Here is a 27,914-nt window from a genome sequence, read left to right as displayed (position 1 = left end):
TGGAACTGTGTCAAAAGCTTTGCTAAAATCAAGATAGATTATGTTTACTGTGTCCCCCATATTCACTAGGCCAGTAAACCTGTCAAAGAAAGACATTAGGTTGGTTTGGCATGATTTGTTCTTGACAAATCCATGCTGAGTATTCTTTATAACCCTATTATCCTCTAGGTGCTTATAAATTAATTATTAAATCATTTGCTCTGGTATCTTTCAAGGTATTGAAGTTACTCTGACTGATCAGTAATATCCTGTATCCTCTTTGTTCTCTTTTTTAAAGCTAAGGACTATGTTCACCCTCTCCAGTCCTCTGGGACCTCATGAGTTATTGAAGATCATTGGTAATGGTTCCAAAATTGCTTCAGCTAGTTCTTAAGTACCCTAAGATGAACTTCATCATGCCCTGCTGACTTGAATACTTCTAACTTACCTAAATATTCTTTAACCTGTTCTTTCCCTATTTTGGCTTGTGTTCCTTCCCCTTGTTGTTAATATTAATTATGTTAAGTATCGGATCACCATTAACCTTTTTTAGGGCAGACTGAAGCAAAACAGTGATTAAATACCACAGCCTTCTTGATGTAATCAGTTATTTGCTCGCCTTCTCTGGTAAATAGAGGATCTACACTTTCCTTAGTCTTTCTCTTGCTCCTAATGTATTTTAAATGGGCTGTTGATTAATCATAGTTAACTCACCTGATTAACTCAAAAAATTATTGATTAACAGCGCGATTAATCACGATTAATTTTTTAAATTGTGCAATTAATCACGATTAATTTTTTTAATCGCTTGACAGCCCTAATTTTAAAAACCTCTTCTTCTTGCCTTTCATGTCCCATGCTAGGTGTAATTCATTGTGTGACTTAGACTTTCTGATCGCCATATCAATGGCCCTTCCATCCCAGCCAACCCTTCTCTGGCTCACATTTTCTTTTCTTTTTTCTGGTTAGGTGGCACCTTTGTGTTTTTTCGATTTGATGCTCGTGTCAGACTGCTGCTGACCTCTCCTCACACATCACATCTATAAATCCAAACCATTTGGTTTACTGTAATACAGAATCAAATACTGACTATTCTCAATGCATCCACAGTTTCTAAACTGTTTCTAAACTGATCATTAAGAACCATATTCTGCCCCCTACTCTGTGTACATAACTACCACTGATGTCAGGCAGGTTGCATTGCAGATCAAGGTCAGTATTGATAGTAGAGGAGTTCTGCAACAGCTCACAGGCAGTATATTGCCCTAAGAGTTTCTATGCAATCTTTTCCAAGAGGTTATATAGATAAGACATAGGCTGTTTGATTAATAAACTTATACACAGATCCATCCCCACATTGTCTTGATCATTGAAATTAAAGGAAAGGGGAAGGCTGGGGAGGTAATCATGTAATATGTATTAAAAGTAAAACAAAGTCCCAGCTACTTGTTGATATTAAAATTCCCCTGGTACTTTTTACAAAACATGAGGGGTGAAATTCTGACCTCATTGAAGTCCATGGGGGTTTTGTTATTGCCTTCAATGGAGCCAAGATTTCACCCCAGATGTTAGGCCCAATTCAACAGCTGTCACGTCTACTACAGAGGTGACTGAATTTCAGTGATGGGTTAAGTGATTCCTTTCTAAGGTTTTGTATATCACTTTGGTAAATGTATAAAGTGCTTTAGGATCCTTTGGGATAAAAGTAAGTAATTTAGTTTCTACAGTAATATTTCTATATATGCCATGAAGTTCAACCTCTATACATACAAAATTCCAGTCACGATTAATTTAAATTACTTTATTCAATTATTGTACCTCCACTTTCTAAATGAATGTTCAAAAAAATTCCCTTACAACAGACTGAATTGCATGTATTATGTTAGGTTTAAAAAACCCTCCAGTCAGTTTATTCATCCTATTGCTAAATTTATAGGCTGGGTTTATTATGGGCCTATTCCGCATTCAGTCATTTTAAAGAAAAAAGAAAGAAACCTGCACATGCACTTCTTGAGTTACAGATAATAAAATATATCTTTATTATCATCTCTGTAATTAAAGCAAATTTTTGTCACTTTCCCTGAGTGGTGCCATTTGGTGCCTGTGGCAAATAGTAAAGTAGTTTAATAAGATTGTTTCTAAAAAAGGGAGGCAGTATTTTAATGGGGTTTAGTACTGAACTTGATTTATATTGTTAAAGAAAGTTAGAGGAGGTGTCAATTTTATAGCACATGCTTCCGATATGAAAGTAAATTGCTTTGCACAACAAATAGCTACCAGTGTTGGGAACTGAATTTTCATATTGAGTTAAAATACATAAGGAGGTCACAGAATTCAGTGTCCCCTTCTCTCAATGACTATTTTTTTAGTCCACAATCCTGCAAATACTTGCATATGGTTTTACCATTATGCATCTAATTAGTCCCACTGAAGTTACTCATGCACATAATATTAAGTATGTATGTGTGTCTTTATAAGATCAGGGCCTTAGTTTGTAAACTGTTCAAAATCAACATTTTGCTTTACAAAATACTTAGAAAACTATTAACGTATTTCCACATTTAAGAAAGCTCCTAAATTATATTGGCAAATGTCAAGAGCTTTTACACAAAGTAACAATATGAACCTGAGAAAGTTCACCTTTCATGGCAATCTGTCTGATCCTTTTAGCCTCATGTTTCATGCCAAAGTGTAATATGAGAGTGTCGCAGAATACATGACTATATTGAACAATCTAAATTTGCTCCAGGAGCCTGCATGAGCACTATTAAAATACAGGACTCAAAATTCCCATAGTGAGATTTTCAAACTTGCAGATGGCAGCTACGTGCCCAGCTCCCATTGACTTTCACTGGGAGTTAGCACCTAATTGCCAGGTGTGCCTCTGAAAATCTCCCCCTCCGTAGGTTCAGAGCTACCATTGATCCAGTGAGTGGTTCTACATGTGATAGCTTGTAGGATTATGCCCATTACATACCTTTCAAAGCATCAACTTCAAAAATTACATTGCATCTAAGTTTACTCTGAAAAACAGAAGAAAAAATTATTTTTTCCTATTTTCCCCCCAGTTTTCTTTGTTAACTTGGCAGCACATTCTGTAAAGCCAGTTTCATTTTCCCTCAGTTTCTTCCTTGTTGCAAAGACCCTGATAAACATCAACGAAAGAGCTGAAAAATTCTTGTTTTATTTTAAAGGCACATTTAAAATATTGTCAGGACAGTCTGTAATAGGTGCTCTGTCAAAAAATAGGTTTATTTTTAAATCAGTCAGTTCCCTAAAATTTAAGTTCCTTTCAGCATGATGCCAGTACATAGAGTTTGCAGAGGATTAAGGAAATGAAAGTTAGGAAAGATTAAGAAATATTAACTATTTCCCCTGTTCATTAGTCAATACAGATTTTGAAAAACATTTCATGTACATATTTATGTCTGTCTGTCTGTAATGAGATAGCTAGGTATACAAGCACATATTCAGAAGGAAGAGTAAAACCTTTAGCCGTCAGAGCATGTGTGTAAATATCCTTATGATCCCAGAATACAGCTAAGTGAGTGTGTGTGTGTATTTATAGTTTATTGGTGTATATTCATGATATGCCAGAAATAATCACATGTTATATTACAAGAAGTGGAAACAAACGCAAGAACACGATGGATGAGAATAAATATCATAAATATTTTATATCCTGGATGGAAGGATTTTAGTTAGTTGGCACTCAGATGTTGTGGTAATGGGGACCATATAAATCGACAGATAGACCAAATAAACTATGCTGACCTTCCATCATGGCATTCTTTTCAGCAAAGCATAATATTACTATGGGGTATCTTGACAGATTCATAGTTTTGATTTTCTTTTAGTGGCTTCTTCAAGTGTTAATAAAAATATAAACGTTTTTATATCTGTTTCAGAATTATTTGAAGCACAGCCTTCTGTCATTCATGGATCTGAGAATGTCAGATAGAACCTAAAGGGAAAGGTCACAGAGCCCAGTGCTCACAAATCAGATTCATGTGTCAAAGGGAATAGGTTTTCCACCTGTGCAGAGAAATTTTACACTTAACTGCACCCATGGTTTTCTGCAAAGGAAATCAGTCAGGCTTTTGTGTATTTGGTGGATGGGGCGGGGGAGCTAGGTATTAATCACTGTGACAGACTTCACATCAGAGTCGCAGCTGTCAAACAGAATTGCCACTACTTTATGTCGGCCTTTGCAGATATTTAACAAAAATGGCTTTGTTTAAACTTTTATGGGCAGCAAAATAAAAAAAGAGAGATAAAGAGGAGGTGACAACAAAATGCAAAGGAAAACTGATGAGCTGGAAAGCCAAATGGGCCAAATTCTGTCCTGAGCTGTGGACCTGTGACTCCACTCAGCTTGGGTGGGAATCAAGCGTGTGCAGAATTTGGCACAAAGTTCTGAGAGATTCCCTGGTTTCTAGCAAGGACCTTAAATAGTTTATTTCTCTTGCTGTTGATGTGATATTTTCCCCTTTCTTTCTCAAGAGTAAATAATTAAAAGAGTTAGTGCTCATCAGTATTGTGCTACCACACATCATGTCACATTATATAAGCACTCTCCGGTGAAATATGGAATTGTGTATTCCAGAGACTGCTTCATTCACAAGCCCAGGATACAGACAAATTAAAAGTGTGTGGTGGAATTCTGCACTTAGATGTGTGTACTGTGACTCACTGGCTTAATTGAATTCTGTGCACCTCGGAGGGCGAAATTCAGCCCCACTATTCCACATGTATTATTTAAATAATGAATACAGTAGTTTCCTTAAATATTTCTGGAGCACGTAAATCCTTCATCATAAGTATTTGAGTCTAGAAATTCAGCTGGCACACATTGGTATAGCTCAGTTGACTTCAGTTGAACTGTTGCCCAAATTATATGAGCTGAGGATCTCTCCCTGGATCTTTTTGTTTTATGTAGTGAATTGATCCCTGTGCTGCTGTACACATTATACAATGCTGGGCAGATCCTTAACTGGCGTCAAAGCGCCATTGATGGAGCGATGACAATTTACACCTGCTGAGGATCTGCCCATACAATTTTATTTTAGTACTGCCAAGTCACAAGAGGGCCGCAGAATTAGATGAGGATATATCAGTATGTAGACTATTGTTTTGCATATTTTTAGGGGAGGAAAAATTGTCTTGTTGTTAAAGGGACACAGACCTGGCCTACACTGCACATTTTGCCAGATTAGCTGTGTTAGTTAGTGGTGTGAACAAATCATCCCTCTCGCCAACATAGCTATGCTGGCAGAATCTCTAGTGTAGACCTAAGTTCCCTGTAAGCTGCGCAGCTGGGTGGCTGCCCAGCAGACTATCAAGTGCTGTGCAGTTCAGGTGTCCCTCCTCCACTGCCATGTGCTGCTCCTGCCCTCTGCCTAGGAGCTGCTCCCGGAAGTCTCCTGCTTGCTGTGCAGAGTGCAGGGGAGGAAGAGCAGAGGGCTGCTGATTTCAGGGGTGTCCCCGTCCCCTCGTCCCTTTACCCCATCTCCACAAAGCAGGATGGGGGGAAACACGACAGGGCTCAGGATGGAGGGAGCTTGCTGGCAGCTGCTGCTATGTCTGAACTTCCTGATCTCCTTAAAAGGACAGCGTTCTTAAAGTGCAGTCAGCGCACTTAAAGGGGCAATGCGCGTCTCTGTCACACACGGTGTGTGTCTCTGTCACACTCACACACACCGTGTGTGTCTCTGTCACACACACACTCTCTGTCACACTCACCTCCCAACACATACTTGTATTGTTGTTGTTGTTACTTCTTGATACTTCTTTCAGAGAGTTATTTTCATTTTTTGACTGGTCTATGCATTTCATAATTTTTATTTCTCTCTTATGCTTAAATTTAATTCTTTGAGTAGTGAGTGCTAAAATGCCTTACCTGTCCTAGCTGGAATAATTATCCCTATGGTAACTTTTTAAAAATATATATTATATCTAGGTTTTTTGGTTTCTACTGGGGGCGCACATTTGCTCATTATCTCAATATGGTGCACATAACAAAATTCATTCCAAACATGGAGGAAAAAAATTAGAGGGAACACTGTTGTAGACACAGTTATACTGGCAAAAGGACTGTTGCCAATATAAGCTGTGTCTCCCCCAGGAGGGTTTGCAGATATAGCTATATCTGCAAACCTTTTCTAATGTAGTCAAGGCCTCAGTCAACCTTTTAGATTTTATTTATTGATATTTTGGATCATTTGTAATAAGACATTGTCTTGACATATATGCGTATGTATCTTAATACAGAATTAACAGTATTTAGCAACATATTGTGTATGGACCATCTACTGTTATATCATTAACATTTCCTTTTTCCCCTCAAAATTATTTGAATGCAACCTTAACATGATGAAGGGGTGTTGTTTAAAACCATTCATACTAACTTCTTTAACTTTTGGGGGAGGGAAGATGAATGTTTTCCTCTGGTGTCTGGGGGTGGAAGAGTCTCAACAGACTAGAAAGAAAGAAAAGCTAAGGGGAGAGGGGGATGTAATTCAATTATCCTTGCCACAGTTGACTTGAAACTGACTCCGTTAAAAAAAAAGTTACAAATATATTCAAGGACTACACTACACTTCCCCTTAAATCTCATGGCATTTGTGTGCTTTTACAGTTACATTTTCCTATTTCTCTTCACATGTTGCTGTATGAAAGACCCTCCCCCAACCCCACCAAGCTGCTTATCAGAAGCAAGCTCCTCACAAACCAGAAGACACCAACTCAAAGTGGCATCAGACTCTGCCAGAACAGCAGACGCATTACCTGCAGACATATCTCTACTGCTATAGTGATGAATACCCCCTCAACACACCTTTCAAGATTCCTGGGTCCTACACATACCTATCACAACATGTGGTGTACCTCATCCAGTGCATTAAATGCCCTAGTAACAACTGGGTGGGTGAAACGAGACAAATCGCTATGCCCTTAAATGAACTCTCACAGAAAAAGGATAAAAAAACAAAAACACCATATCACACAGGGGCCAATACTTTTCACAAAGTGATTACTCCATACATGATCTTTCAGTACTTGTCCTCAGAGGAAAACCTGCACAACACCTTCAAAAGACAAGCCTGGGAACTGAAATTCATAATGCTACTAGACACTAAAAAACATGGAGTTAACAGCAATACTGGTTTCATGGCTCATTACACCAATCTGTAGTACACACCTGCCTGCTAATGGCCCATTTCAAACCCCTCTTGCATAACAATCTAATCTTTATTGCCCACTCTGTCTCAAGTGACCTCCTACAAAATGTGTTACCCCTTATGCAAATTATCTGTCCCAACTTGTATTTAACTCAGATACCCTGATTTCTTTCCCCAGAGCTGTGTAGTTTGAAAGCTTGTGCCTTCCACCAACAAAAGTTGGTTCAATAAAAGTAACAACTTAGTTACTAAAAGTAGTTACTAAAACAGAGAACATTAAGGGTTGAAGTTCTTGGAATGTATTGGATGGAGGCAATTTTTTATTTCAGAAAGTGGAGAAAGCTACTAAGGGAGAGGCTGTTCTAGATTTGATGTTGACAAATAGGGAGGAACTAGTTGAGAATTTGAAAGTGGAAGGCAGCTTGGGTGAAAGTGATAATAAGGTGATAAGTAACAGTTAGTATTGTTTTGCCAAGAACAAATCATTTCAAACCAACCTAATAGCTTTTTTTGACAGGGTAGCAAGACTTCTGGATACGGGGGAAGTGGTAGATGTGATATATCTTAACTTTAATAAGGCTTTTGATACTGTCTTGCATGACTTCATAAACAAACAAGGGAAATACAACCTAGATAGAGCTACTATAAGGGGGATGCATAAGCTTCCCGCAACTCCCATTGGCCGGGAACAGCGAACCATGGCCGGGACGGTCAATGTAAACAAACTGTCTCGCAGCCCGCCAGTGGATTACCCTGACGGGCCGCAGGTTGCCCACCATTGGTCTAGAGAATCTAGATAATACTTTCCTGCCTTGAGTGCAGGGGCCCTTCCAGTCCTACATTTCTAGGATTGTATTATTACAGTCTGTAAATACCTACATGGGAAAAATATTTAATAATGTGCTCTTCTGTCTGACAAAGAAAGAGATAATACTATCCAGGGACGAAAAGTTGAAACTAGGCAAATTCAGACTAGAAATAAGTTGTAAATTTTTAACAGTGAGAGTAATTAATCATTGGTGCAATTTACAAAAGGGTCGTGGTGGTTTCTCCATCACTGACAATTTTTAAATCAAGATTGGGTGTTTTCTAAAAGACCTGCTCTAGGAGTTATTTTGGAGAAGTTCTTGGCCTGTCTTATGCATGATGTTAGACTAGATGATCAAAATGGTCCCTTCTGTCCTTAGAATCTAAGGAATAATAATAAATAAGCCTCTGTCTTTTTTTAAAATGGCCTGTGGTGCACTTTTATGAACTTGTGTGATGAGCATCACTAGCTTGCAATCTGAATATCATTGGTTTCAAATAGCAAAGAGTCTTTAAGGACACTATTTGTACAGTATGTGACATAATCAGTCACACTTACTCATGGACAAAAAATCATCCAAACTCCCTGTGAATATGTTGAGAGCAGAAGCCCGACAGCACAACACTGAAAAAAAATATTGATTGAAACCCAAAAAATCAATATTTTTCTTTTACAAAAGGCACTTTGCCACATAAGAGAATAGATTGTAACATACACATTTGAGTAGAGCAATACATAGGGAAGATAGTTGGACTGAACTTGGCATTGTGCAGAAACTGTTTTCTGTAAGCACAAAAGCTGCAGATTGTTCCTCCCTGAAGCTAAGTAAAAACTAAAGCTAGTTTTAAACTTGCACATAGAACATCAACATGGGCCTGATTCCAGTGTCACTTACATGTGTGTAAATCAGAATTATGTCCATTGAAGCCAATGAAATTACATCTATTTAGAACTAGCATGGAACATTTCAGAATGAGGCGCTCTTAGTTGATAAAGCCCTGAATTTGTTGTACTAGAGACTAGACTTGCCAATCAATGACATTATAGTGGTTCATTTTGTTTCTCTGTTTTAGTCATATTGTCCACTGTAGGTTTTTTAATCCATCCTCTTTTATTTGCCAGTGGTTGCCACCAGAACCTTCTGTCTGGAAGAAGAGAAAGTGGGAAATAATTATGATTTTGCAAATGGCGTGCTGCTAGAGATCAGGTTCAGCCTTCAGTAGTCAGAAAGTTTGTTCCATCTATTGTCTGCTGAATCTGGTATGTGTAGTTTTGCCAGCAGTGTCCAAAATGATAGTAAGTGCTGGTTGGCAGCATTCACAGGGACACTAGTAGGTAGTTTCATGCAGAAAATTTACTGTATTTGTTACATTTTAACAACTTTTCTGGCATTTGGTCTTCTAAGCAACAGCTGTTTGAAGATCCCATGGCACCAACTTGGTCTCCAAGTTGCCTATTTAGATGAACATGTTGAACTGTACAAATGCCACAAGTACTCCTTTTCTTTTTGTACAAATCTAGTTCACCTTTCATTATTGTATGTATTTGTTTGTTATTTTTGTAGTGTATCACAACATGCTTAATTTGCACCTGCTTTCAGATGTTTGGGGTTTTTGGGAAGGACAAATTGATCATTTTGTAAAAGGCTACATTTTATAATATTAGTGGGCACAGAAAGTTAATTTGTAGAGGTTTATCCTGCACAAAATGCCAGTGTGCTTTGTTGCATGTTTAAGCCCATAGTAAAACATGGTGAGTGAGACACAGGACTGAAAAGTGTTATTGGTAAAAATTCTGATCTGAAGCCCTTTGAAGTTAACTGGGGAACACTCCTGCAACTGGTAATATCTCCAGAAACAGAATGAACTTCTTAAGGGTGTGCATTTGAAAATGTAGAGGATTTAACTACACATTCAGAGCAGTAGGTCTCTAGCGACCTCCCTTGATGAGATGCTAGCTACTTACCATTTCATTACTTGACTTGTAAAACAAGAAAGTTGCTAACATTAAGGTAAACTCCCTTTTTGATCCGCTACTTAATAGAGCAGGGGTAGGCAACCTATGGCATGTGTGCCAAACGCAGCATGCGAGCTGATTTTCAGTGGCACTCACAGTGCCCAGGTTCTGGCCACCAGTCCGGAGGGCTCTGCATTTTAATTTAATTTTAAATGAAGCTTCTTTAACATTGTAAAAACCTTATTTACTTTGCATACGACAATAGTTTAGTTATATATTAAAGACTTATAGAAAGAGACCTTCTAAAAACGTGAAAATGTATTACTGGCACCCGAAACCTTAAATTAGAGTGAATAAATGAAGACTCGGCGCACCACTTCTGAAAGGTTGCCGACCCCTGTAGTAGAGGCTTAAGTCAGTTCATCTGATTTCATCTATGAAATTTGAGAAGGGTATTACTTTGTAGACTAGCATTGTGACAGCTAATAGCACAAATGCTGCTAACACAAAGTATGTATTTTATTACACTGTGTAAAAACATATCTTGATTGGGGGAAAGAGTATGCTTTTAAGTAACATTTGCTGTATCTGGTTTTTAATGAGAGGTTTAGGCCCAAATCCTGAAAGGAAATCAGTGGAAGTAACGAGCCTACATACTTTGAGGATCTGGGTCTTAGTTTCTCAAAACTTTAGGGGACACTGAAGTTATATCACTGATTTGCAGTTCTCAGGTAACAATGAGGGAACCACAGAAGAACAACATTCACCACTGGCTAATCTTTCCCCTTGAGCCATGCCTGAGTGGCCAGGTTCTTTGTAGCTATCTAATCTATCTTTTTGTATGGTGCCCATCATCAGGGTAGCTGAGTGCCTCATTTGAGCAGATTGCTTTAGGTCAGGGGTTCTCAAACTTCATTGCATTGTAACCCCCTTCTGACAACAAAAATTACTTTATGACCCCAGAATGGGGGACCAAAGCCTGAGCCCACCCAAGCCCCACTGCCCTGGGTCGGGGGGCCAAAGCCTGAGCCTCACCGTTCTGGGCAGGGGGGCCAAAGCTGAAGCTCAAGGGTTTCAGCTCCAGGCAGGGGGCCTGCAACCTGAGCCCCGCCACCCAGCGCTGAAGCCCTCGAGCTTTGGCTTCAGCTTGGGGTAGTGGTGCTCGGGCTTCAGCCCTGGGCCCCAGCAAGTCTAACCAAGCTCTGGTGACCCCATTCAAAGGGGGTCCCGACCCACAGTTTGAGAACCGCTGCTATAGGTGGTTTCTCTGGGGGAAGGAATCCTCTGCCAGACGGCAGAGTGGCAGTGGAGTAACAACTTGGTCACTACACTAGTCCTGAGGCAGACCTGCCCTGGGTCCCATATCGGGTGTGGCACTCATGCATGCAGCCCTCCCCTCATGCATTCCAAGGGTCACACATTCAGTTGGGCTTTGGGCAAGCAAAAGAGTTGGGCTGCAGTTCATCCTGGCTGCACACAGCAGCTGATGTGACACCCATTGATCAGGCTGCCTCTTTGCCTCCCCCTCTGGCTCCAAGCCACTCCCATTTTGTGGCTCTCAGCCAAGAGCAGCCTGAATCTTAGGCAAGCAGGTTAAATTTCACGTTTGCAGCCGCGGCCTCTGTGCTGCTGCCTGTGTGATAGGGAAACTGCATCTAACCAGCCCCCCACAAATGGCAAAAGCATTACAAATAATATTTTATGGTTATTTATATTACAGTAATGCCTAGGGGTTCCCATTAGGGATCAGGCCCCCCGACGCTAGGTGTTGCACACACAAGTAATTAAATAAGATGGTTCCTGCCCCAAAGAGCTCCCATCTTACCACATGGTGAAAGGCACCAGAGGGCTGCAGCAAATGAACAGAAGGGGAAGGGCCTGTTAACTGTGTTGTGGATGAAGGGGAAGGGCCAACACTGGGGGTTGGTTGGGCAGAGCCTGCAAAGCGAGAGAGGGACAAGAGAGGAGGAGTGTGAAGTGGAGAGAGTCAATGACTGAGATAGTGGAGGAGAGGGGAGAAAGGGCAGAAGCAGGGGACTTAGAGCAGAGGAGCAGTCATGGATGTTGATGGACTGGTAAGGAGCATAAGAAGAGACTGGTGTGAGCAGTGTAGAAGTCAACAGAGAATCCAGCAATGGAGAGTGCAGGTTCAACACGCAGGGGAAGATGATGAGACATGAGGCTGGGCCTCCTGGGTTCTTCTTATTTGTCTTCTGATTTTATGAGCCTTTCGGTTCATGTTTTCAGGCTTTTCTATGCAATCATGAGGGTAGAAACTTAATTTTTTTAAAAAATGAAAGCTGAGATTTTCATCTGGTCACCTGACTCCTGGAGCTGGGACTGTAAGAAAAACACCAAATATCATAAGAATCATGAAACCTGAGAGTTGGCAATACTGAAATGTATCTGTATAAAGTTCTAAGTCATACAATTGCTTCCCCCCCCCGCCCCAGCCCCCTGCAATACCTTTGATAGCACAGAAAAGTTTCATTTTTTCTTCCTTGATTGGAAAGTTTCTGTGCATCATTGGGGGCAGCCAGTGTCTCAGCTGGGACATATTACATACAGAGCAGCAGGGCACAAATCAAAAAAGGTCCTGATTCTTGTTAGCGGGACAATGATTCTACAAAGCCCAACAAATACAGAACCCTAGAAAATTCTGAAATGTACAATACAGTTAATTTTTATTTTGTTTCCCTTTGTGATTGGAGGATTTCTCTGTATATCAATATAGTCATTGATGTGTCAACAAATGTTTAATTGGAGGTGTGTGACACCCCCATTGTTCCCTCGTCGCTATACCCCTGATCTCCCTCTCTTCTAGAAGTGTTGGTGCTGCAGGACAAACAGGGGAAAAATGGTGAAAACATTTTTGTCTCTCAAGTTTTTGAACACAATTACAAAGCCAATCTAAAGTGTCAGAAGATGCCTTTTTAATATAGTCTCTTTTCAAAGTAGAACTGTATTGTAAAATAAAGATTTTTTTTAATACAAAAGGGACTTAGAGTTTCAGATCTGCTATTCAGATTCTCCTGTGTTAGCTCCTCATTGGGTTTTTTATGGTACACATTTATTGGATCCCTCTCATTCAGAGCTCTATCAAGTCTCTCTAAATTGTCTCACTCTACAAGCTCCATTAGCTGAGTTATCTCTCTGTTCTGTTTTATCTGTGGTTACCAAGCCAGTGGTAGTCAATGACATTTTAATGTTAAAAAAAATCTACAACAGCAACTTGATTTCTATTGACATTTTTAGCAATCAGGTTTTTAATGTTTTATTACAATTAAATACCATCATATTTCATGTATGACACACTTTAGAGACCCATTAGTGAAAATGAGGCTCACTGGGGACTTCATTAAGTCCCCAGCAGCTTAGATCTCCACACTGCCAGCCTGTCTTGTAGGAGTACTGAACTTTGTCATTCTGACTGGCGCCCTGCATCTAAATGTGTGAAAAGCATATATGGTGAAACTATTGACAAATATTTCTTGCCATCCCTTTAAGGCAGAAGCACTAGACTGTTCTCAGTGGTAGCAGATGACAGAACGAGGAGTAATGGTCTCAAGTTGCAGTGGGGGAGGTTTAGGTTGGATATTAGGAAAAACTTTTTCACTAGGAGGGTGGTGAAACACTGGAATGCGTTACCTAGGGAGGTGGTGGAATCTCCTTCCTTAGAAGTTTTTAAGGTCAGTTTTGACAAAGCCCTGGATGGGATGGTTTAGTTGGGGATTGGTCCTGCTTTGAGCAAGGGGTTGGACTAGATGACCTCCTGAGGTCCCTTCCAACCCTGATATTCAATGATTCTATAATTCTAAGTATGATTTTCATCAGCATACTGACTGCACATAAAGGGCGGGATTGTCCCTTCTACTGTTGAAAGCCACAAAATGGGGCTCTGTTTACTTGGAATTCTTCAGCGCTTCACCCAAATTGTCTCACTGGTGGGCTCAGTATTGGCCACCTTACACCTGCACGGGAAGGGTGCCCTCAAACCTGGTGGATCCCTTGCAGTCCTTGAGAGGTTAGAACTATCCATTCAAAGGCTGTGAACCCCTAATATCCAGTGGCAGCACTTGGCTATACTGCTTGGGACAGCTTTTCCTGTCCCTGACTCTGCAAAACAGTTAATACCGGCTTAAGCCTGTATTAATCAGTGAGCATGTAAATAGGACCCCAAATATTATATACACATACATGATATATGCGAATCATTGCACCCAGAACTAAAGTCCTGCTGCTGAGGGGGTAAAAGATGACAGCTGTTTAACACACAAGTAGTATTACACAAGCATTTAGGACAGGAAGTGAAGAATACCATGTTCATTTGAAAGGACAGTGGCAATTTTAAGGTCTGTCTACACTAGAAATGCTACAGCAGCACAACTGCAGCACTTACTACAGCGATGAAAGGGGTTCTTTTGTCACTGTAGTAAATCCACCTCTCTGAGAGGTGGTAGCTAGGCTGATGGAAGAATTCTTCCGTTGACCTAGCAGTGTCTAAACAGGGGCTTAAGTCAGCTTAGTTACATCACACAGGGTGATTTAGTTAAGCCAACCTAACTTTTTAGTGTAGACCAGCCCTAGTTTCTTACATGGGAATTTGGTCAGGACTCTCGTACCCTAGCAAATGCAGGGGATCTTTAATGATCACAGGTGGTCAGACCCTTGATTTTGTGTCTCATCCAAAAGTCTTCCTCACCTGCGGTGATTTTCATTACCAGGATTTCACAGCCTATTTTTTCTACAGATATATTTTTTGTTAATGTCTCCAATTTGAGAAGAGAAAAAAAAAGATTATAAGGCAAGAGAAATAGGCTGTGATCCTAGTCAAGGTATATCGAATTCAGTAATGCTCAGACATGACATAAGTGTTCAGAATTTGTATATGAATAAAATTAAGACTTTTCTGGGGGGAAAAGGTACCTGGCTGTCAGAAAAAGGAACGTAAGCTATAAAATCCCGTGAAAAATCACACAGACAAGAGTTAGACAAATGTGCTGTCTTTACTTAGCAAAGAAATCACAGAGGGTATGCAAATAGAGAACAAAAATGTCACATTTTTACTTGGTTCAAAGGCATTATCCATAATAGCATCTGCGATGTGTCTGCAATAAAAGGGTGTAAATTGGAATTTACATAGCAGCTTTTTAGAAATAGGCTCTGACTCAGAGTCTTAAATTAATGTCTCCAATAGAAAGAGTCAGCCAATACCAGAGGAACGTTACAAAAGACACATTGTGCATACCAGGATTCACCTGTTTGTCCTCCTCTGCCTCCTGCACCTTTCCATAAATGCCAGCCATCATTTGTAATGAAAACTGGAATAACTGGACTTGGAATCCCTTGGTATGTTGACCCTTGCTTGGAAAGTTCTTCTGAAAGGTGCTAGATTGAGAGCCCTAGAAACAGAAGTCCTCTATTTATGTTTCTCTCCCCCAGTCTGGGACTAATAGGCTGTTCCTTGTCACCTTGTATTCTTAAGTAAATGGATTCTCCTGCAGGCTGGATTTTTGGCTCCCAAGACTGCATCTGTTGGCATGCACCTTGCACGCATTCCTGTCTTCCTTCTACCTCTCAGTAAATTGGACATGTTCTTCTGCTGCAGATAAAAAGGAGGCTGCCTCTTCCCAAGAGGAAGGAGTGGGAGAAAAGTTGCTAGGCTATGTCTCTGGGTTTTCTAAATCAGAGACGCAGTTTTTCTGGCGCCCTTTACAGCCAACCCATTCCCAGCACTGTAAACAAGTGGGATTCCCCAAGATCTACCAGGCTCACAGCATGCTCTGATGGTCCAGTCTGCATGGTACTACAGGACTTGACTCAGGCCTGGTTTGCATCTGTTCTTCTTCAGCCCCTCCTTCTTTTATACCTGGATGGCAAACTAGCCAGGACCATGGACCTTCCCTTTCCTAGAAAAATTCCTCATGATGCGGAGAGTCATGTGGGACAGCCAGGCCCTGGCTGAAGATCTAGTTGTGGAGTTACCAGTTTTGGGTGAGTTTAAGGATAAGTCAGATTCCCTTACACTCAATTAAACTCCCCAGACCTATTTATACCCACTCTACCCATGTGTTAGGAACACAAGTTGGCTTAACTTTTACATGCTGAGGATCTGGAAAAAAGTATAAGTTAAAATAGGGGCAACTACTTCAACTTACTCTTGCATCTGACTTATCCGTATATATGTTAGGCCAGCTTAAAACTCCCTGACACATTGGTAAAGTTGTTTGTAATTAGTAGTAAGAATTCAACCAAGGAGATTTACAGAGTATTATAACTTTGACAAGGTAGACTGGGAAAGCTGGCTTGAAGGACTAGTATCAAAGAATGAGAATTGTGAAGATGGCATAAAAAGAAGAATTGGACTAGCTCCTTCTGCATTCAAAAAACTCTGCAAGAGCTGGAATGATAAAGACATTTCAATGAAAACAAAAAGCATATATATTAGTAAGGCTCTGCTTAATTTGCGATACTGCGGAACCCACAATATTAGGTTTCCACTGCAATTTTTATTTTAATTAGCTTACTTTGCACAGTCCACAATTTTGCATACATTCTGAGGTTTGCAACACACTTTTTTCCCCATTAGTACAGTAGAAACTCATTTATCTGAGCTGACAGTGGCAGGGCTTGGGCTGTCAGCCCCGGGCAGCTGTCGGCCCTGTGGATGGCAGGGCTTGGGCTGTCAGACCTGCAGGAATCTGGGGTGCCTGTTGTCAACCCCGTGGGCAGCCGGGGCTCCAGCTCTCAGCCCCGCGGGCGGCCGGGGCTCTGGCTCTCAGCCCCGCGGGCGGCTGGGGTTCTGGCTCTCAGCCCCGCGGGCGGCTGGGGCTCCGGCTCTCAGCCCCGCGGGTGGCTGGGGCTCTGGCTCTCAGCCCCGCGGGCGGCTGGGGCTCCGGCTCTCAGCCCCGCGTCCGGCTGGGGCTCCTGCTTTCAGGCCCGTGTGTGGCCGGAGCTCCGGCTCTCAGGCCCACGTGCAGCTGGGGCTCCGTCTCTCAGGCCCATGTGCGGCCGGGACTCCGGCTCTCAGTCCCGCGGGCAGCTGGGGTTCCGGTTCTCAGCCCCATGGGCGGCTGGGGCTCCGGCTCTCAGCCCCGCGGGCGGCTGGGGCTCCGGCTCTCAGCCCCGCGGGCGGCTGGGGCTCCAGCTCTCAGCCCCGCGGGCGGCCGGGGCTCCGGCTCTCAGCCCCACGTCCGGCCGGGGCTCCTGCTTTCAGGCCCGTGTGCGGCTGGAGCTCCGGCTCTCAGGCCCACGTGCGGCTGGGGCTCCGCCTCTCAGTCCCATGTGCGGCCGGGACTCCGGCTCTCAGTCCTGCGGCAGCTGGGGTTCCGGTTCTCAGCCCCGTGGGCGGCCGGGGCTCTGGCTCTCAGGCCTGCGCATTAATGACTGTAATATAGTTGCAGCAAAATGTCTGGTTATCAAAAAAATTAGCAGTCATAACATAATACATGAATGTTTATATTGTTCCAGTAAATTTTTCTTAAACAAATATGTCTTCTCTGGCTTTTCCAAATTACCATAATTAATAAAGGTCCATTATTACTTTTACGTGATTTTCCATGTCTTATCCGCAACTCAGCCGAAATCATTTGACAGTCATCCCCTGATTCAGCTAGGGCCTTATATATGAGACAGTTGTTCTGTCAATACAGCTGCGTGGGTTGGAATGCTAGAATATGACGGAAATCAACGAATGAAAGATTATGATTGCAGACATGAACTGGGCTTGGGGAATAGTGAGAGTTTCAAGACTGAAAAAAAATGAAGAGATGAGAAAATGATGTGGGCAAGAATTAAAGTTGTTAGAGAATATTCAAGAAAGATGACTATGATGGTTTTGACAGATATCAATAATAGATCCCAAAGGGATACCATATATGGCAGTACACACCAGAGTGCAAGGACCTAGAAATAGAGGAGAACAAGGATGCATTGGATAGATACAGTGAAGAATGATGTAGAACAAAAAGGTTTAAATATGAATGAAGCAGTGAGGCTTGTTCAAGTTAGAAAGTGGTGGAAAGACTTAATTCGGCCCCATCATCAGCCTGGTGGATTGGAATCGAAGAAGAAGAAGAAGCAGTGATAAGGGATTATGAGTTAATGTAATGATGCCTGTGGAGATCTCATTCATCACCTTTGAATGTAGTCGTATGAGTCTAAAGGAATCTAAATAAGCTTAAGGGGGTCAACTCAGAGAGACTGTAACAACATTCATTGCTTCTGACCTAAAGTCAAGGTTCTCATCCAGGTTTCAGAGGTGCTCCTCGGAAAGAACATTTTTTGATGCAAGAGACTTAGGTGATCCATCACCTCTGGCAGAAGCCTCTGCTTTCTAATCACAGGTCTTGGTGCTTTTTGTAATATACCTTGGAGTTCTCCTAGTCCCTGTCTAGGAACCACTTCAGTCCTTTGCCAGTCTTGCCAAATCTAATGAAAATAAAGGACTCTGAATCCAACACAGGACTCATTCACAATTTTGTATCAACAGCTAATATATTTAGGAGCCCTCTTCAACACCAAGTTTGTGACAGTCCTTCCATCAGAGGAGCATATCTCTAAAACAGGACATCTGGAAAATAAAATTAGGTTATCTCCCCAATCTACAGCCCAAGAAGGTCTACGTCTCCTGGGTTATCAGATCCTCATTAATGTAACTGGTCCCTTGGGTCCATTACCACTCCAGACAAATTATGCTGGCTTTACTATTCCGCAGAACCCCAAGATTGGTGACTTTGGTGTCAGAATTTATCTGATGTGGAGAGTTTGACATCTCTGTGTTTATCAGTGTTGCTCTTAATTAATCTCCAGTTTATGGCAATTACACTGGAAGCCAGCGGGAGACGCTAGGTTACATCCTTTATCTCCCAGTCAGCTGAGGATACATGGTTCAGGACAGACTTCAGAATGTCTTCAGTGGCTTTGTGCAGAGCCTTTTTAGCATCCAAGGACCAGGTAAAATGCAGCTTTGTAGGTAGGGAGATATCCAGAGCTAGGGAGGTATCCACAACTGGAATCTGGCAGAAGTTGCAGAGACGTTGCTATTTTGGGCAGAACTGCACCTGCAGGCTAGTCTTGCGTTCCACTCCTGAACCAGCAGACAGATAGGCTCAGCTACAAGGATCTCCCTTTCAGGGAGTGATAATGCAATGAGAAAAGGAGGACTTGTGGCACCTTAGAGACTAACCAATTTATTTGAGCATAAGCTTTCATGAGCTACAGCTCACTTCATCGGATGCATACTGTGGAAAGTGTAGAAGATCTTTTTATGTACACACAAAGCATGAAAAAATACCTCCTCCCACCCCACTCTCCTGCTGGTAATAGCTTATCTAAAGTGATCACTCTCCTTACAATGTGTATGATAATCAAGATGGGCCATTTCCAGCACAAATCCAGGGTTTAATAAGAACGTCTGGGGGGGGGGTAGGAAAAAACAAGGGGAAATAGGTTACCTTGCATAATGACTTAGCCACTCCCAGTCTCTATTCAAGCCTAAGTTCATTGTATCCAATTTGCAAATGAATTCCAATTCAACAGTCTCTCGCTGGAGTCCGGTTTTGAAGTTTTTTTGTTGTAATATCGCAACTACAACTACAATACCCTCCTGCGGAAGTGAAGAAACAGATTGACAGAGCCAGAAGAGTTCCCAGAAGTCACCTACTACAGGACAGGCCTAACAAAGAAAATAACAGAACGCCACTAGCCATCACCTTCAGCCCCCAACTAAAACCCCTCCAACGCATTATTAAGGATCTACAACCTATCCTGAAGGATGACCCAACACTCTCACAAATCTTGGGAGACAGGCCAGTCCTTGCCTACAGACAGCCCCCCAACCTGAAGCGAATACTCACTAGCAACCACATACCACACAACAGAACCACTAACCCAGGAACCTATCCTTGCAACAAAGCCCATTGCCAACTGTGCCCACATATCTATTCAGGGGACACCATCACAGGGCCTAACAACATCAGCCACACTATCAGAGGCTCGTTCACCTGCACATCCACCAATGTGATATATGCCATCATGTGCCAGCAATGCCCCTCTGCCATGTACATTGGTCAAACTGGACAGTCTCTACGTAGAAGAATAAATGGACACAAATCAGATGTCAAGAATTATAACATTCATAAACCAGTCGGAGAACACTTCAATCTCTCTGGTCACGCGATTACAGACATGAAAGTTGCGATATTACAACAAAAAAACTTCAAAACCAGACTCCAGCGAGAGACTGTTGAATTGGAATTCATTTGCAAATTGGATACAATGAACTTAGGCTTGAATAGAGACTGGGAGTGGCTAAGTCATATGCAAGGTAACCTATTTCCCCTTGTTTTTTCCTACCGCGCCCCCAGACATTCTTGTTAAACCCTGGATTTGTGCTGGAAATGGCCCACCTTGATTATCATACACATTGTAAGGAGAGTGATCACTTTAGATAAGCTATTACCAGCAGGAGAGTGGGGTGGGGGGAGGTATTTTTTCATGCTTTGTGTGTATAAAAAGATCTTCTACACTTTCCACAGTATGCATCAGATGAAGTGAGCTGTAGCTCACGAAAGCTTATGCTCAAATAAATTGGTTAGTCTCTAAGGTGCCACAAGTACTCCTTTTCTTTTTGCGAATACAGACTAACACGGCTGTTACTCTGAAACCTGTCATAATGCAATGAGACTTTGTTCATTCTGATCTGCCATTCTTGGGCACACCAGATATGGGTGCTCATTATGAATCTGGCCAACACTCCTTTGAAGACCTATTAGGTACTAGGAACCCAAAGCTTGGGCAGTTAATGGCCTCTCAATCCGAGAACCTTGTATAGAAATGGTCCCTCTTATTCCCAAAGTCCTTTACAAAACTTAGCTAGAGAAGCTGGAGCTCATCCCTATAGCTCTTGGAACGACTATGTAGGACTTTCTACTCACAGCCGTTATGCCTGTCTCTAAGGTCCCCTGTTCCCTTCCATCTACCCTAAACCTCTCACCTCAGGACCCGTGAAATATTCTATCAGAAGGTTTATCCACTAAACTGGGAGGAGAAGTAGAAACGCTGGAGGGTAGGGATAGGATACAGAGGGCCCTAGAAAAATTAGAAGATTGGGCCAAAAGAAATCTGATGAAGTTCAACAAGGACAAGTGCAGAGTCCTGCTCTTAGGATGGAAGAATCCCATGCACCGCTACAGACTAGGGACCGAATGGCTAGGCAGCAGTTCTGCAGAAAAGGACCTAGGGGTTACAGTGAACGAGAAGCTGGATATGAGTCACCAGTGTGCCATTGTTGCCAAGAAGGCCAATGGCATTTTGGGATGTATAAGTAGGGGCATTGCCAGCAGATCGAGGGACGTGATCGTTCCCCTCTATTCGGCATTGGTGAGGCCTTATCTGGAGTACTGTGTCCAGTTTTGGGCCCCACACTACAAGAAGGATGTGAAAAAATTGGAAAGCGTCCAGCGGAGGGCAACAAAATTGATTGGGGGACTGGAACACATGACTTATGAGGAGAGGCTGAGGATTTGATAGCTGCTTTCAACTACCTGAAAGGGGGTTCCAAAGAGGATGGCTCTAGACTGTTCTCAGTGGTAGCAGATGACAGAACGAGGAGTAATGGTCTCAAGTTGCAGTGGGGGCGGTTTAGGTTGGATATTAGGAAAAACTTTTTGACTAGGAGGGTGGTGAAACGCTGGAATGGGTTACCTAGGGAGGTGGTGGAATCTCCTTCCTTGGAAGTTTTTAAGGTCAGGCTTGACAAAGCCCTGACTGGGATGATTTAGTTGGTGTTGGTCCTGCTTTGAGCAAGGGGTTGGACTAGATGACCTCCTGAGGTCCCTTCCAACCCCGATGTTCTATGATTCTATGATTCCATTGAATGATCTGTATTATTAGACAGGGGTTAACTGCAAATTTGGTAGACACTTTACTAGTGTCTAATAAGTCTTCAATGTCAAGTGATTACTATAGGAGGGAGCAGCCTTATAGCCAAAATCCAGCCATTGGAAATATTCATCTGTCAGTATTGAAATGGTGAAAAGGAGCAGCCTGTTAACCCAGACTGGAAGAGGCTCAACAAATTCAGTGTACAAATGAGATGAGAACTTCATCTATCAGACTTATTATTATTTTTTTATTCATGTTATATAATGCCTAGGAGCTCCAGTTGTGGAATAGGACCCCATCGTGCTAGCCGCTATACAAATGATCACTCAAAGATTGCCTCTTCTGTTCATTCCCTCTGAAGCACCTGGCATTGGCCACTGCTAGAACACCGGGTGCTGGGCTAAAGGGATCACTGGTCTGACCCAGTATGGCCATTATTATTTTAAACATAGAACACAAGAAAAGGTCCCTGCTGTAAAGAGCCTAGTGTCTGTTACTGAGCAAGAGTTCTCCTCTTCATTGCCTTGCCCTGCGCTTCAGTGACAACCTAGAAGTACCATGTCCAGGTTTCCATGGCTATTCAGTCCTTGAACTCTCCGAGACCATGAATTAATGGCATTTTTGGTATTTTTGCGTGATATGGACACCTGGCTAGCAAGATCTGAGCTAAGATGACCATCTCATTTCTCATAGGCCACCATACAATTATGATATGTTGATGACTTGCAGTCGTTAACCTGTTGAAACCAGTGATGTAGAGGTTAAGCATTCTGTATCTCATTACCAAGTACCCCGAACTATCCATCTCCCACAAGATCCATTAGCAGGTTTTACTTTTTTCTTAATTTCCCGGAAAAGATGGGCAAAATAAATTATCTAAGTAGCCTTAACACGGCCCCAGTACCACCCTTCTTTCCTATCCTCATCCTTAACTGTTTCATTTCACTGACACCTTCTATATCTATGCCCCAAGCCTTTTTGTATTCCGTTTCAGTAGTTCTCCCTCCTTTTATGCTGTCTACATTTGTAAATTGTGTATCGATACAGTCTTATGCCTTTCTTGAAATCCCGAATGAACTCTACTATCTTTTACCCCTATCTTCTGGTCCGGTTAGATACTTGGAGAATTCAGGCAAAGCAATGAGAACAAACTTCAATGAAAAGTGTATTTACCTTGCTTTATTTACCTAGGCTGGTTATATTTTGCATGCTGTATCATAAATCAGCATCACTACAAAGATGGCAATTACACCTGCAGTTGTGAGTCAGAACTAATTCGATGATAGGAACAGACCTCTTGCAGTGTTCTAAGCCTTTATAACATTCTTGTATGAAATGTATGTTCTGCTGTTCACTTTATATAAGTATTGTATGTTTCATTAGAAGTTATTGAACAGGACCATGTTTGTCTTTTGAGTTTGATTTCGTGTCTGTGGTCTTCAACGGTATGTCTGCACTGGAATAAAAGACCCACGGCATGACTGCGGGCTCACGGAGCTGTGTAGATGTTCAGGCTTGGCAGGAGCCCAAGCTCTGAGACGCTGCGACCGGGGTGGGGGCAGGCAAAGCTTGGGCTCCAGCCAAGGTCAGACATCTACACAGCAATTTACAGCCCCACAGCCAAAGCCCCGCGAGCCTGAGTCAGCTGACCCCGGCCAGCCACGGGTGTTTAATTGTTGGGTAGACATACCCTTAGTCTTCATACTTCTTTGAACTGCTTGTGCGAAATGAACATTGGCTGGAGTCCTAAACCTTACAAATACTTACTTATGTTTTAGATCATCCTCCAGGTCTTCAGAACCATTCAAGACTTCGAACTCCTCCACCTCCACTACCACACGCTCACACGCCAAATCAGCATCAAGCAGCCTCAATCAACTCCCTAAACAGAGGGAACTTCACGCCACGTAGCAACCCCAGCCCTGCTCCTACTGACCACTCTCTTTCTGGAGAGCACCCTGCCAGCACCCAAGAGCCAGCCCATGCTCAGGACAACTGGTTACTCAACAGCAACATCCCACTGGAGACTAGGTAGGGTTTTTTTTTTAGTTATTTACAGTATTCTATATTCAGCTTAGTGTATGCCATAGAAAAATAGTAGAGAGACAAGGTGGGTGAGGTAATATTTTTTGGACCAACTTCTGGTGGTGAGAGATGAACTTCCATGCTTATACAGAGCTTTTCTTCAGGTCTGTGTAAGTTCAAAAGCTTATGTGTCTCACCAACAGAAGTAGGTTGAGTAGATGAGATTACCTCACCCACTCTAATATCATGGGACCAACATGGCTAGAACAACACAGTATACATGGAAAAATATGTCTGTTTAGCCACCGGTTCAGTTTGTGAACTGATGTTTAATTTATGCATTCCAAGTTGTATGTATCATTCCTCCTGTCTTTTATTCGGACTAAGAGAAGAGAAAATTGCTCTGCTTCCATATACTAAAAATATCATTAGTATTAACAGTCGCTTATAAGTTTTTTTCCCCCATTTAAAATTAAAACCAGAATCATAGATTAAAAATGTTTATTCTTAATGTATTTTCTTCTTATGTGGTGGGATAAATCAATATCCTATTTATGAAACTGAAATCAGTCAATATATTGAAAAGATTTAGCCTTCTAGCAGTGCCTCATCCAGCAGATATAATTGTAATATATAATGCAGGAAAGGTTGATCTTGTTAGACCTAATCAGAAAGGGGGGAATATGTTGCTGCATTTTACTATCCTCCAGTATTGCTTCAAGCAGTATGGAACGCTGAATGGTGGCACATGAGTCAATTAATATTGCTTCCATTAACTTCTCGTGTTCTTTTCCATGTGTCTCCTGCCTTTCTGGTACTGGATAATTGTATGTCTCAGTATCGTCCTTATTTATCCTGAGGAACTTGCTCCATTTAAAATGTTTTTTCCTCCGAAAATTGACTAAGATTTCAGCAAATCTCTCAAAGGTCTAAGAATGAAAGCACCCAGTTTCGTGGAAGTGATGGCAGGTGGTCTTATTTGGATTTACATCTAGACAGTATTAAAGTTTCATATTTATGAAGAAATAAACTTTCTATACATTAGAAATGGTCTGTAGATCTGTGTGGTACCTGGTAACAGATGTGCTCATACCTTGTCCTAAGACAGTACACACAATGGATAATGTGTAAAATTACCCACTCTTTGCTTGAAGAACCACAAACATAAACCTTTATGAATTCAGTTTAAGAAGGGCTTCTTCACAGAGTAACAAGAACGCTAAAATGAGGGTCAGATCTGTCTATAATGCATATAGACACTTACCATTTGACCCCAAATAGTCTTAGGTTGATCCATACCCTTTGACTCTCTGTGATTTTGCTGGACATTCTGGATATGACTGAATTAATAATAGTATCCCCTGATGGTTGTTCATACTCCCTGTCGTATTCCCCTGCAGGATATGCTATACACCCGTAACTACTTGGATAATGAAAAGGATGCTCGCTGGCATTATTTAATACCAGGCTGATTAGACCTTCCTCTCACCTGCTCTTGATATTTTGCTGCTGCAGCTTTTGAATAAGAGATGAGGCTGCCAGCTCTCTTGCCCCTTTCCCACTGCTTGTGTTCACAGTGGGAAGAGAGACACCGGTGAGAAAAAGTGAAAACACACACACCTGAACACACCCAGTCTTTCTCGCATAGACACACCCACATACAATGAATCCTGAATATGTGCCTGCACTCACACTAAGGGCTTGTCTAGACAGTGAGTTAGTGCATGGCAAGCTGGAGTATAAATCCACAACATGCTAGCCTGCTGCACACTAATTGGTTGTGTGGGCCCTGATACCACACAGTGAAAGTTCCGTAGTGTTCTTTGGTCGACTTTTATTTCAAAGGAGAGTAGATCAAAGTGCCGTAGGGAACTTTTAGTGTGTAGTAGCAGGGTCCACATGGCCAGTTAGTGTGCTTTGTTTACACCCCAGCTTGCTGCACACTATCTCACTGTGTAGACATGCCCTAACACACACTGTCTATCACAAACAAACATGCACACAATTTTTCCAATTAACCAATTCTCTGCCTTCCCCACCATATCTGTTTGCTTCTAAGCTGGGGCTCATTATAGTTCCTCAACCCCACTTCCTCACACCTGGGCCTCCTCAGCAGTTTTGACTCAAGACTTCCCCTGATAACAGATGCCTCTACTCCTGTTCAGCTTGCAGAATTACCTCCTCGTTCTTCAGAGATTGCATTCTACCATTCCCTTTGCCCAAGGAGAGATCCACTGGAGCCCCTCTTTGGTCCCAACCTTGATATCTGTTTCTTCCCCTCCCTAGGCTTGAGGACGTGTCTTCTGGAGCTAAACTGGGGTATATAAATTCACTTAACTGCCTCAGTTGGGATGAACAAACCACCAGGATAGATTCCAGACAGAAAACAACATTTACTAGATCCCAAAACCAAGCTAAGGGCCAAATTTGTCAGTCCATTGCATTCATGGACTCTCATTGAGATCAATGGGAGCTGTGTGCATCCACTCTAGGGCAGAATCTGCTCAGTTGCGTCACCAAAGCAGCACTGCTGAGAACATTGTTTTTAAAAGCAGGTGCATATTTTGATCTATCTGGGTAAGAGCCATGTTCGCAGGCACCTCTGAACTGCAAATTATGTCCCAATTTAACATTTTTATGGCATTTCAGTCTAATTGATTTCTCAGGGACTGACTGATTAAGACCCAACTAAGAAGCTGGCCCTAAAAGATTAGGACAAAATTACATGTTAGTACTGTAAATGTGACTTGGCCACGGTTGCAATAATTTTATTAGGGTACCAACTCTGGTGCATATACACTCAGGCAGTGAACTTTACCTGTTGTTTCTTTATTAAGGAAATGTACATCATAGCTTATTCTGTGACCAATTCTGCAGCCCTTCTATGAGTAGTCCCTTTGATTTCAGTGAGGTTACTCCAGGATCAGGCCCTTAGCTATCAGGGATCTATGGGGGCCTAACCTATTTTTAAATATGCTCCTTCCATATTATCTCAGGATTTGAGTACATAATATATAACTAAGGCCCTAACTCCTAGAAGAAACTGAGCAAAAAATGATGGCTAAATCGAACAGTATTCAGGTCTAGCAGACTGTACTCATTTTAAAAAAAGGAGAAGGTGGGGGAAAACACCTTTCAGTTGATTTACAGCTGTCCAATTATGCACATTGTTAGCCTATGTAACCATGTTATTATAATGGCTTTCCTCTGCCCCTTCCCTCTTGCTATATGTTACACTTCCTTGTTGCATCTTGTCTTAATTTAGATTGTAAGGCCTTTGGAGGAGAGGTCTTGTCTTCTTTTGTGGATGTACAGTGAATAGCACAATGGGGTCACCAAATCTACTTGGGGTCTCTGGGCACCTACTGCCATACCCAAAATAAATAATAACCTGGCTTTGTGGGATCAGTGGTGTAACCTCAGAGTTAAAGGCCCTCCCGTGAAAACATCACGCTCCTAGATGTCCAAATCCATGGACCATGAGAGAGAGAGAGCGAGCATCAGAAATCTTAACAATTACAGTGATACATGGAGAGAAAGAGAAGTGGTCTGTTAGGTATCTAGGGCCCAGACTATGCCCCCTGTTAAACTGAAAACTCTGACACATCCTTAACTATAGCATCAATACTGCTCCACCATAATAGGTCTGGTGAATGTCTCTCCAAGTGTGAAGCAGTATGTTTTATTTGCATATTACTTAACTGTCATAGACATATTGAGGAATTCATATTATTGCTCCTAGCCAGACTGGTCATCTAGAATTTACTCACAAGAAGAAGTCTTTGTATGTAGGTTAGGGCTTGCACTTGCTTCACAAACTACTGTCATTGTTACTTTATCCTAGATGTCATCACACTATACATTGACATTGTATAGAAAACAGATTATTTGTTGCACAGTTATGTAACTTCTGAAAGGTCAGCTGGAAGGGCATTATATTGCCTTTATAAACAGGTAAATGATTCTATGAGCTGATGCTGCATAACAAATTAGTAATTCAGTAGGTCATCATCAAGATATTATTGTTCCCCCACTAAACAAACTATTTGGATAATAGATATTTTGTAGAAATAGTAACAACA

General features: G+C 41.9%; 1 protein-coding gene across 2 annotated transcripts in view; it reads left to right on the top strand.

Annotated features, from left to right (window-relative positions):
• Window positions 1-27,914, top strand: part of TENM4 (teneurin transmembrane protein 4) — a 2,219,108-nt gene that overhangs the window by 1,944,105 nt on the left and 247,089 nt on the right. For both annotated transcript variants that reach the window (XM_074955672.1, XM_074955678.1), the window contains one exon: window positions 23,586-23,838. In XM_074955672.1, the coding sequence (XP_074811773.1) occupies window positions 23,586-23,838 (253 nt within the window). The remainder of the gene's footprint in view (window positions 1-23,585; window positions 23,839-27,914) is intronic.

The sequence above is a fragment of the Natator depressus genome, chromosome 1 (genome assembly GCF_965152275.1).
Source record: "Natator depressus isolate rNatDep1 chromosome 1, rNatDep2.hap1, whole genome shotgun sequence".
In the NCBI taxonomy this organism is placed as follows: Eukaryota; Metazoa; Chordata; order Testudines; family Cheloniidae; genus Natator; species Natator depressus.
This window is presented reverse-complemented; position numbering and strand designations above follow the sequence as displayed.